A 12,336-nucleotide genomic window follows, 5' to 3' on the forward strand; every position below is an offset into this window, starting at 1 on the left:
CCCAAAGTGCTACACCGGTACATTATCAAATAAATCAATATTAAAATTAACCAAATTTTCTGCATGATATTTCATCCTTCCATATGATTAAAAATCAAACTCTTGCTAATAAAAATATTTTAAAAAAAGAGTTGATGAGAATCTGTCAGAACAGATTTATTTGCAAGTGCTGTACACGCCCTTAACCAAAGGTTTTAGACACAGTGCAACCCTTCACTCACAAAATGCCTAAGTGTTGAAGTAATTACAATCTGCATCAGAATGTTCCCTTTGGTAATGGTGTGTGGCCTCAAATTCTTTAACGGATGGAATGCACCAGTGTGGGAAGCAGCACTGACTGACAGTGCCGGGATAATAACAAAATTGGACCACAGCGCTAAAGGACCTTTTCATATGCAAATAATAAAATAATGAGAAAACATCCACAAATGCTGTGATTCAAAATTACGCAGACTTAACCACCTTAACCTTTTTTAGAAGCTTCGAGCCAGAGAGTTCCTAAAGAACTGTCAGCACTTTTGTGACAGGTTCTTTGACCAGTGTGTATTCCTGGGTGTTTGTGGTTATGACACATGGATAAGTCCTGAATAGTAATCCAGCAAACAAGTAGTACAATATCTTCACATCTCACCCATAACTGCTGGAATGTCGAAGGATTCCAAGAGACTTGCAAAGGATTGACTTGTGGCTTTACTGTTGGAACTCAAACCCATTTTAAGATTTGTTTTCAGACATAAAATGAGCTGTTTACCACGCAATTAAATTAAAAGATACTTTCCAAAGATTGATGCCACCTGGAAGAGTTTCTGTTTGATTTAGAGTGTGTAAATAGACTGAGGGATTAATGTGCCTTGTGATGCAACTGAAGTCAAAGGTTATAATGTATTTGTAATCTATTCTGAGGTTGAAACAGTCTTGTTGCCTTTATACCACGCCCATGATACCAGTGCCTAAAGAGCAGTGCTTGTTGTGGACTATTATTGCGATAAGTGAGATCATTTGCAAGAAGTGGCCTGCTTCAGTGCCATCTCAAGTGGTCATTGAAGACCCCATGGAAATATTTGAGGAAGACCATGGGAGTGCTCCCCATGTTGTGGCCAGCATTTATCCCTCGATCAGCATCACTTCATAACATAACATTATCTGATCATTTATGGCATTGCTGTCTAGGAGAGCTTGAACAGCCACGTTTCCCTACATTACAGCAGTGACCACACCTCAGGGTCACTTTGTTGGTTGTAAAGTTCTTCCTGAGGTAATGGAAGATGCTGGATAAATATACATCCCTTTTCTTTTACTTTCTTTCTTTCTCTTTCTTTACTTCCCTCCCTTAGCTTTGTCAGAGTTTGGACAATCACAAACAACCCAACATCCCCTACTGCCAGGGAGCCTAAATGGTCAGAACAGTGCCAGGCCACATGCAGCTGAGGGTAGTGGGGTGGCATTGTCACCAGTACAATTTTGATCACAAATATCCTTCTCCCACTAAACTACCAGGGATGAAACATTCCACAAACTAAACTTTAATTAACACTCGAAAGACAAATACCTAGCTTTGGTACCATGCCTCCAGTCCCATACTAGTCGTGCTGCTTATGGCTAATATTTGAATTTTCGAGAACATGTTCAAGTTCCTGATTTAATGAACAGTAGAACTTAGAATTATGGAATCATAGAATGATATGGCACAGAAAGAGGCCATTCAGCTCATTGTGCCTGTGTCAGCTCTTTGCTAATTAGTCCCAAATTAGTCCCACTCACTTCCCTGCTCTTTCCCCATATCCCTATCAATTTCTTCCTTACAAAACTTTATCCAATTCCCTTTTTTGCAAGTTATTTTTGAATCTGTTTCCAGCATCCTTTCTGGAAATGCATTCCAGATTATAACAACACTGTTAAAAAAAAACAATGTTTCCTCATGTCGTTACTGTCTGTTTTTTGCCAATCACCTTAAATCTGTGTTACTGACCCTTCTGCCACTGGAAATGGAACACAATTGTAGAGATTGAGGCCATACTTGAATTATAGTTTCTGTCTGGCCCTCATCCCACTTGCAGCAACTCTGACAAGATTCCTGGACCTGAATGGTTCATTCAAAACATTTTATAAACAGTCAGCCATCAACATTCCTGATTCTATTAAATAATAAAATAACAGATCAGTTATAACAGTGTAGCTGAATAATTACAGGAAGAATAAAGGGGCCGGTTTGTGGGGGAAAGGTTTGGATTGCCCGCCACCAACTTAAAAGTCGATTGGCAGCTTGCTGCCATAAAACCTGGCTGCTGGGCAGTGATAATACCTGAGGGGCAGCCTTAATTAGTGCCTAGTGTGACTTCCACCCCTCAGGGACAGGGAGTCGAGCCCTAGAGAGCTGCCAGGCAATCTGATTGGTTGGTTTCGAAAAAGAGTCATATTGGACTCTAAATGTTAACTCTGTTTCTCTCTCCACAGACGCTGCCAGACCTGCTGAGGTTTTCCAGCATTTTCTGGGTTTTTTTTCAGATTTCCAGCATCCGCAGTATTTTGCTTTTATTACACACAGGGCGATTGGAGTGCTTAGGAGGCCAACACTGAAACCAACCCAGGGAGTTTAGTATAACATTACTGTGCTGTTGGCTGGGTATCTAGCAAAAATAACAGGGCGGTAACCACATAACTCACATCTCCCTTTGGGCGGGTGTGTGCTCCAGAGCAGCTGTTTGGCTGTGCAAAACCCTCCCCCAGGAGCTGTGGTACTGATCATCTGCTTTCAGTTGGGAGGGAGGGAGGGAATGCTTTCCAATCAGGCAAAGGAATAATAAAAGCAAGAAGGATTTAAAACAAAATAAGTTGGATAAACTTCAACTCATAAAATCATAGCTCCTAACCTTTTGGCCTCTTAGCATCTTGAAATATTTGACCAGTGTGTTGAACACATGCATATAATCAATCTTTTGACACAGCAATCCTATTACCCAGACAAAGGACTAGAATCAGTCCGAAAATGTCTGTTGAAGTTAAATGCACAACAGGGCTGTCATGTGTCTTCATTAGATTAATAAGATCACCATCTTTTGTGTCTTTGGCGAGGGTGAAGGATGATATTTTGATAATTTTCAAAGTTAACCTTGATTCTCTGACTAATCCAATTGCACCGACATGAGCTCCTGATGTCGGTTGCTTGGTTACCAAGAATTTGTCAACTTCAACTGGGTAGGAATTGTGAGCTTGGTAAATTTTTGTCCAAAGCAAGCAATTCTGTGAGAGACATGAGATTTAATCAGTTATGATCGATGGAAAATGTTATGGATGAGATAGCGGCAATGTGTCACAGTGGGGTACAGCGCTCGAGTGGTTAGATTTGGATTTGTTGTTTGACTTTCTGAACTCAATTTGAATGCTCTTATGCAGTGTTGAGGGATGTATCAGAAGGGAAATTAATTAGCGATACTTTTGTATGGATTACAAAAAAGTATTGATGGAACTATGTTGTAGGCTTCTGGTCATATTCTAGTACTACTCTTCCACTTCTGCTTAGCTCATAATAAAAAAAACATCTTACATGGGAGAGATGGCAAGTCCTTATACAAGGGCTACTTTATCACTGACTAAATCTCTCTGCAATGCACGCTAGATATTCTTGGCTGTAATATTATGAAGAAACTTGATTGAATTTGTTTAAAGAACATGGTTGCTTCAAAGCACAGTCAACAAAAACTTGTATTTATATATAGGAGAAAAACCATAGCAGTTATGCAGCAAAATGTTCCAACTCACTTGGCAGGAGCATTATTGGATAAAAATTGACTCTGAGTCACAGATTGAAATATTAAGAAAGATAACCAAAAGCTCAGTCGGAGAGGTGGTTTTAAGAAGCAAGTTAATGGAGGAAAGAGAGGTAGAGAGATGGAGAGGTCGAGGGAGGAAACAATAGAATTAGGGCCTAGGCTCAGCTCTCAATAGTGAAACAATAAAAATCAGGCATGCACAGAACACCAGAATTGGAGGAGTGCAAAGATCTGCGGGGGATTAGTATGGGCTGGACGTGATTAAAGAGATAGGCGGGGGGTGGTGAGGTCATAGAAGGATTCAGACAGAAGGATAAAAATTTTAAAGTTGAGCTGTTGCCAGACCAATGAGGGTCAACGAATACTGCTTAATAGGTGAACAGGCCTTAGTCCAGGCAGCAAAGTTTTTGGTGAATTCAAATTTACTTGAAGGCAGGAGGCCAACCAAGAGAAATTGGTCTCCATTTATACTTAAGAACTAGTGAAACTCAAATTGTAAAACCTGAACACTTTATAAAGAAACCATTTTGGCCTTGATAGCCCCCAAATCTATAACATTTCAGAGCACGTAGCCACTTTCCACTCCCAAAGTATTTTTTTTCTTTTCTACTCCTTTTTATGTATAGAGGCCCTGACAATGAAAGCAATGGTTGTTTGCTCATGAACAATGAGTTTTATAAGCTATTTTGGAATTGTCAGCTAAATTGTAATGTTCTGCTTCCATTCACTTCCAGTTTGCTTATGGAGTTCCAGATCTAGCCCTCAAAGATATAGCATGCAGTCAGGTTCTCCTGGATCGCTTCCTCATCTTCTCGAATCAACGGGGACTGCGCACTGTCCTGAATGGAATGTGTGTCCTCTCCCAGCAACGGCTCCAGAGAGTGGAAGATGCACTTTATGCAAATGTGGACTTCTTTAAACTCTTCCAAACAGTAGGTCCATTATTTTGGCCATTTATTATTGCAGAAAAGTATGTAACCTGCTACCAAATGTCTTCATTACATGTATTTTTGACTTGTACGAGTTATCTGTATTGATATCCATGAGTTAAGCAGCATTGTGAGGAGTTGTCTGACTGAATACCTGCTTTCATGTTTACCTGAACTTCAAGATGGGATGGTTAGTTTTAATTCACTGACTACTGCTGATTATTATCTTTATATATTTTCTGAACACCTTAACCTTGGATATAATCCAGTTAGTGGAGGGCAAATATGGTACGAAAATGTCATATGGATATAATAGGGTCTATATTATGTTTCTCCTTCCAAATGTCCACAATACCTTCAAGGCAACATAGATTACCAATGCCCTTCATATAAGCAGACTAAAATGAATATTAGGGAGGGGTGATCTTAAAGGAGAAGGGGGGAAGGAGTTTAGGGAATGAGCATACAGCCTAGATATTCAAGGCCTGGGTGAAGGAATGGTGGAATGCACAAGAGGCCAGCTTTGGAGGGATGGAGAGACCTGGGGGAGTGGGAGTGGGATGAGGGTTAGCTGTAGGACTGGAGGAGCTTATAGAAGTGGGGTGATGCATCCTAATTGACACTGAGCTAATCTTCTGGCGCAAAAATAAAAGCATATAAATGTGCTGTGTTTTCTTTTCAGCTTCCAAGAGTGCTAAACCAATATTCAGATGGAATAGATCTGCATTTTTGGGTGAATATTATGAATGATGCATCACCCATATTAGAAGAGGTAAGAAAATTAAAATGCATTCCATACTTGCATTTAAAGCTGTCTCATCCATCCTATCACTGTCAATGGAATGGCACCATAAACTCCAAATTTCCCTCACCCAACTCCATGACTTTTCTAAGTTGGATTGTCGGGTTAATTTCTTCTGAATAATATGTGATGGGCCCACACCCAGATGGAACTGAGTTAAAGCTGAAGAAATTAATTTTGCATGTAGTAAGATATATCAGCTTTACACTAGGTTAATATTCCTTATGGCAACACAATTCCTATTGATTGACCACATGCTGGAAATAACAATCAGCTCCAACCCATTGCTTAGATAACCTCCTTAGGCAATTAAAACTAACCTAGGAGATCACATTAGGATTGCCAACACTGACTGGGTGTGTTCCAGCTCCTTCCTCTGTCTGCATCCCAACCCTTCACGCCACATTCCCATATTGGTTGCCTGACTTGTCCACCTTCATGACTCACCATCTTCCCACCCCAATTGGAAAGCATCTAAACTCCTCATTATGTGACTGGATAACTCTACCCGGTTGGTCAATAAGCTCTCTTATGCATCTCTGATATTTTTTCATAATTAATCATCAAATATGTTCAAAAAAGATGAAAAAATACCTAATACCTATGATTTGCCTCCCTGGTTGCTCAGAGCAGTATCCCTGGAGATTAATCTTTAATTCCTGGACACTCCAGGATGACCTTTGTCCTGACTTTCCCCCCATCAGAGGAAGTTGATTTTCCTCTAACTCCCTGTTGAATCCTTTAATCATTATAAACTGAATGCAATATTGCCATAACCTCATAAATACTTTGGACACTGTGGACTGCTGGCAATAGAAATAAAGGGTAGCATCACCACATGATATCGTTTTATCTCTCTCTTTCATGAAGTACTTCCCTCTAAAATATTAATTTCTCATTTCCTTTTCAGCTGTTGACAGATCTGCTTCATGTTCTCGGGATTTGCTATTTTTATTTTGTGTTTTCAGCATTCACAAACTTCTCTTTTCATTGCCGTGTTTATATATTTATTCAAAACACATGTGAAGGTGATCGATACAATGATTTTTTTTTGTTTAACTGCTCTCCATCCAGTTTATCACAAAGGATAGTATTCAAGATCTTCTCCAAGTGATTTACCCACTCTTTACTGAAGATGGCCCAGCTTCATTCAGTCAGCTGATGGAATTGTTATCAAATCTAATCTGTGGGTATCCTGAGAGAGGAGGCTCTCGGATCTTTTCGTTCAACTGGTATGAAGATAACAATTACAAGGCTTTCCTTGGAATTAACAGCACAAAGAAAGAGTCCCAGTTTACTTATGATTACACTACCAGTAAGTACTTTCTGTAAAACCTTACATTTTCAATGCAAATTTTAAATTTGAATAAGAATTTTGACTGGGGACTGGATTTCACGGGCACGTCATGCTCCCCGCATCCCGCCCCCGCTACATCAACTAAAGTTGTTTGGGAGCCCGTCCATGAAAACCCCATCAGCCCTGGAGCCATTTTACACTCGACAGGGTGTTAATTGGCTCAGGGTGAGACTTCTGCCGCCATCTGGGGAGGAAATCCTGTCATAGAGAAGTGCTGACCAATCACGTCCAGCAGTGCCAGGTCTGAGGTCCACTGATGGCCTATAGCTAGAGCCCAAAGGAGAGGAGGTTGTGGAAGCCGGACTGAAGGTAAGCCCAGAGTGTCAGCAGGGCCTGGCTGGCAGGCCCCAGTGAAGGGCGTAAGAAGGATAGGGGAGCCAGGTTTGAGAGGCTGGGGGGTGTTTAAAGGAAAGGGTATGACCTTGTGAATGCCCCGAAGGGCACAGGGGACCCCGCAAAGGAGATTTCCCTCCACCTCTTGCCTGATACTAGCTGTCTGCGTAAAAGCTGCTGGGCTCCCACCTGACTTGGGCCTCTCCCAGCACAGGTTAAATAGTGGCAGGGGAGGGTGAGGCACTTAAATGGCCAATAATTGAGGGCCTCAATAGGCCCAAGGGTGAGCAAGTCACCTGCGCCTCCCCCTGTCCCCATAAAATGGGACGGGAGACAGGTCAGGGGTGAATGGGAAGAATGCGGGCAGGTCACACACTGCATTTAATGAGCACTCCTGCCTTCGAACATGCTGGCGGAGGTCTGTAAGAAGCAGTCTTGGATTCTGAAGAACCGCAATGTGAACCGTTAGAATCAAATATTATTGGGCCGGAGTGTCCACCAGCACATTGATTCAGCTGTGTAGATACATTGGACTGCCCTGGGCTTGAATGCGCACCATTAGGCAGTGGAAAAGTCCCTTTTCCTCCATCCCACCCAAGTGAAATAACCAAAGAAATTGGCGACCCACATATCCCACCAAATCATTCAGGTCTGAATGTCCAGCCCTCACATCGGAGACTCCCAGGGCAGGACTTTGAGTTCCCCACTGACAACCCCCCCACCCTCCCCCTGCAGGGGCCAAGAATGGAGGCAGGCAAAAGTTAAAAATAGCACCCCCTCTCCACCAACCGGCAAGCTGGATCCCTGGCTAATCCCACCTCTGCCTATTGCCCGTCATTTTACGTAGCCCGTCCAACCTTACGATTGGCAGATGGGCGAGTCGGCCAGGTGGCCTTTACATTTTTCATCAAACCTCACCCACGGGTGGGATGAGATTTCCGTGATGAAATAAAACATAAATACATTTCTGTGGACAGTGTTTTCACTAGCTAAGTTTTCAAGGAATGCTTGGACACTTTTTTTTTCAGCTTTTGAAACCTTTATTTTTGCTTTTTCAGGTCTTCAGCTCCCTGAAGCAGCTCTCTGGCTTCAGGGAGCTTCCTGTCTGCGCTGGCCCCGCGCCCGCATTGACATCATCTCCCGCTCACCTCCCCCCCCCACCTCGGCAGCATTCAGCTTTTCAGCGCGCACTTCACACTGGCCGTTTTCGGCCGATTGCGCCTGCCCAACGAGCTGAAAACTCAGGCCATGGTATAGTGGGAAATAGATGTGCCATATTGTCTTGTGGGGAATAATGTAGTTGTGAATTCACTCCACAGTGTATAACTGAATCACACAGGTGAGAAAAAGTGGCAGGCATGATCCCAAGCCTGTACTGAATTGACTTGACAATTAAATGGGGATCAGTAGGGGCACAACAGCCAGTGTAAATGTTCTTGTGCGAAACAAGAGAAAAAAATCAGCTGGCGTTAACTGCTCCCATTCAGTGGCTCCTGTAAACATTGGGCTAAGACAGGACTGAGCTCAGCTGTGATTTCTGGGCCTCTCCTCCTCCCCAGTTTTGTAGGCTGCCATCGCTTCCCCCTGTATTACATGTGAAAAAATAGCCATTTTGCTGAGTTACCAATGAGTGGCCTTTGCCTAGGAAACCATGAACCTAATAATCGTCATCCCCTTTGGAGAAAAGAGAGAGAAGAATATTGATGGTGGCGGAATGGAGGTCAAACATACATAAGTGAATATATATGTATATATACAGTATTTTGTAAAATTATGGCCAGCTTTACGACAACTAAGAATCAGTCTTTTATGGCACAAATACTAATGTTTGGTAAACCTTTACTGTAGCTCCTTTCTGTAACGCACTTAATCAAAACATGGAGTCTAACCCTGCAACCAAGATAGTCTGGAATGTGCTGAAACCACTACTGATGGGGAAGATTCTCTTTTCCCCAAATTCCCCTGCAACCCAACAGCTGATGAAAAATGTAAGAGCACCTGATTTTTATTTTATTTGGATGTTTAATTTTAGAAGTTTAGGTGATTGCTCACACTCCATCTAAATAATATTATATTTATGCACTTGTGGAATCATTATCTCTTCAAAGGAACGTATGATGAAGATTTGTTCAATGCATAATGTCAATTATGGGCAAAATTAATTGTGTGATTTTTAATACCGTACACAAATACAGCCATTGGAGGGAGGTTTTTGTATTGTCCTAATAGAATGGTTGCAAACTTTGGATAAATTAGAATGTAATTTGCTGATGACAGTTTAAACTGTACTGTTCCAATGACTTGATGATTGAAAAGTCAACTGAAAACAGAGAATTAACTTATCCCAAGTAGCCTATTGGCTGCAGGCAGCTTCTATGGTTACCCATCAGATGTGAAAGAGTTAAGGTTGTACGCCATACAAGAGATGGCTGAACATTTTTTCTAGAAGTACCGTGGTATAATGAATGTTTGTTGGATGAACTTTTAATTTCCATGCTCTACATAAAATATGATTTTTTTTCTTTTGAATTGTGATTATAGGCATATTCCACATGCCACTTTGTTTTGTTTAAACTTTGAAAAGATGTTGTCTTTGCTCAGACAGGAAGAAGCTGTAAATAGTGACGCACGTTCCAGAATCTTTGATTACCAACCTGGCATGTGGTGGATCTCTTTAAACAGGCCAGGCTGCCCTGCACTGAGTTTAAAGCGCAGTGCTCAGCCAGTCAGAATTATTATCAGATACACATTCATGCACCAGGTTTACTGCACTTTGAAGATGTCCCTTCATCACCTGCTGTTTCTTGAATTTGTCAATTCATTTTATTGACTCCATTTTTTTCACATAAGCAGATAAACAGCTTTTAACATTGCTCACCTGATGTTATAGCAGTTCAGCCTGTGGTATTGCAAAAGGAAGATTTGCTCAGGCCCAAGTTACATACAAATGGCCATGAAACTGTTAAATGCAGCACACACTGATACGTGTTGGTGGAATTTTCTTTGCAGGCTAATGTCACTTTCGAGGAACTACACAGACTTAAGAAGATTGGAAAGGTCTGGGAGGAGGTGAAGCCTCAGCTGTGGAACTTCCTCCGAAACAGTGTTCAAATGAATATGATACGAGTAAGTGTTGGCCACCAGGACAGATGGGCAAAGTGTTTCCCCAGCTGCCAGCCAGCCATCTTTCAGCTCTTTAGTTTTCATCACCATGGTTATCTTGAATGGTTTATTGTCTGTGATAGAGATAACAACAGATGAAAGATGTTTAACATTTTCTTACTTTCATTGTTTTCTCTATCTGGTCTTGATGTCTTGTTTTTCTCTCTCTCAGTTTGTGCTTTACATATCCTTGTCATGTCAATTATAATCATAAATACTGGCAGGTTGAACATACTAGGCGGCTACTTTGTCTGTATAGAATGCAAAACTTCTAAGATGCCTAACAATGGACAAATAACTTCTCAATGGACAACCAGCATGAATGTGGGTTTACGCTAGAGGCTTAATTACATTGTTATTAGGGTGCCACATGAAAGGAGTCTGGGCAGCCTTAACCTACTTCCTGGAAAGCATGTGCCTACAGCACAGCACTGCCCAGAATTTGGCATCAATTGACACTCTCTGAAGTATCATAAGATAGTGGATTGGGAAGTGGGAAATTGTCGAACCATATCCAGCAGGTGCTTTCCTGATCTTGCAGCTATGGTGCATTATTAAGAGTAGATAGAGAACATTGAACCCCATATAACCATTTGATACCTAAGATGGGAATTGTTGAAGGTAGTCCTAAATGGAAAGTGTTCTTAACTTCAACATGAACCTTCATTGGCACAACATTCCCAACACAAAGTTTGAAATAATTCAAAGTTTTTTTTAATACATTTATCCCTCTTTGTTTCACACAGGACTCGATAAAAAACCCCACAGTATCATATTTCATAAACAGGCAATTGGAGGACATAGACTTGACAGCAAGTGACATCCTAAACTTCCTACACAACAGACAATCCAGTGAACGTGCAGAAGGCATGCCAAACTTTGACTGGCAAAACATTTTTAATATAACAGACCAGATCTTAAGCCTATTCAATAATTACATGGAGGTAAGAAAATAGCAGAATTTAATTAGAACAACATTGTGTTGCCAAGATTAACAATTTGATATTGTTTTTGCTGCATCTGTTTACTGGACAAAGCCAGTAGAGAGCTACATTTTGACAAACAAAGCATCTCAGTCTTGCACAACATGAACTTTTTTTATTTATTCATTGTGTGTGTGCATCATTGTCAAGGGCAGCATTTGTTGCCCATCTCTAACAATCCTTGAAAAGGAGGTGATGAATTGCTGCAGTCCATGTGAAGGATTCTCCCACAGTGCTGTTAGGGAGGGAGTTCCATGATTTTGACCTCAAGATAATGAAGGAACAGTGATATTTTCTAAGTCAGGATGGTGTTTGGCTTGGAGGTACTAGAGCTCCCATGCGCCTGCGGCCCTTCTCTCCTGCCTGACCTTTCATCTTCTACCCTCCATAAACAAGCTCATCCAAAACTCTATGGCCATATCCTAACTCGCACCAAGTCCCATTCACTCATCACACTTGTGCTCACTGCCTACATTGGCTCATGGTCCACTACTGCCTCAGTTTTAAAATTCTCAAGCTCACGTTCAAACGCCTCCAGGATCTTGCTCCTCCCTATCTCTGTAACCTCCTCCAACTCTACAGCCTCCCGAGAACTCTGACCTCTTGTGAATACCCCACTTCCCTGGCTCCACCATCAGCAGCTGTGCCCTTATCCTTCTAGGCCCTAAGTTTTGAAATTCTCCTTGCCAAACTCTTTTATCTCACTACTTCTCTCTCCTTTAATTTGTTACTTTAAACCTGCCATTTTGACTAAGCATATTGTCACATGCCTTAATGCTGTCTTCCTTGACTCGAATGTCAGTTTTTACTTGATTACACTCCCGTGACATGCCTTGGGATATCTTACTAAGTTAAGAGTCCTGTATAAATGCAGGTTGTTGTTTTCTTTCATCCCTATTCAAGAGGTCCCTGTCCCAGTTGAGGATCGCCATTTTTTGGTTGAGAAGCTGGAAGTTTATTGGAAAGCTGTGCTCCATCATTAGTGCTGGTGCTCTCAGCT

General features: G+C 41.6%; 1 protein-coding gene across 1 annotated transcript in view; it reads left to right on the forward strand.

The window, feature by feature from the left end:
* abca4b (ATP-binding cassette, sub-family A (ABC1), member 4b) overlaps positions 1–12,336 on the forward strand; it is a 124,659-nt gene that overhangs the window by 12,225 nt on the left and 100,098 nt on the right. The window contains exons 6-11 of the mRNA XM_041208269.1: positions 4,505–4,702; positions 5,382–5,471; positions 6,576–6,816; positions 9,040–9,179; positions 10,201–10,317; positions 11,100–11,297. Of these exons, the coding sequence (XP_041064203.1) occupies positions 4,505–4,702; positions 5,382–5,471; positions 6,576–6,816; positions 9,040–9,179; positions 10,201–10,317; positions 11,100–11,297 (984 nt within the window). The remainder of the gene's footprint in view (positions 1–4,504; positions 4,703–5,381; positions 5,472–6,575; positions 6,817–9,039; positions 9,180–10,200; positions 10,318–11,099; positions 11,298–12,336) is intronic.

Source organism: Carcharodon carcharias, chromosome 16 (assembly GCF_017639515.1).
Source record: "Carcharodon carcharias isolate sCarCar2 chromosome 16, sCarCar2.pri, whole genome shotgun sequence".
Classification (NCBI taxonomy): domain Eukaryota; kingdom Metazoa; phylum Chordata; class Chondrichthyes; order Lamniformes; family Lamnidae; genus Carcharodon; species Carcharodon carcharias.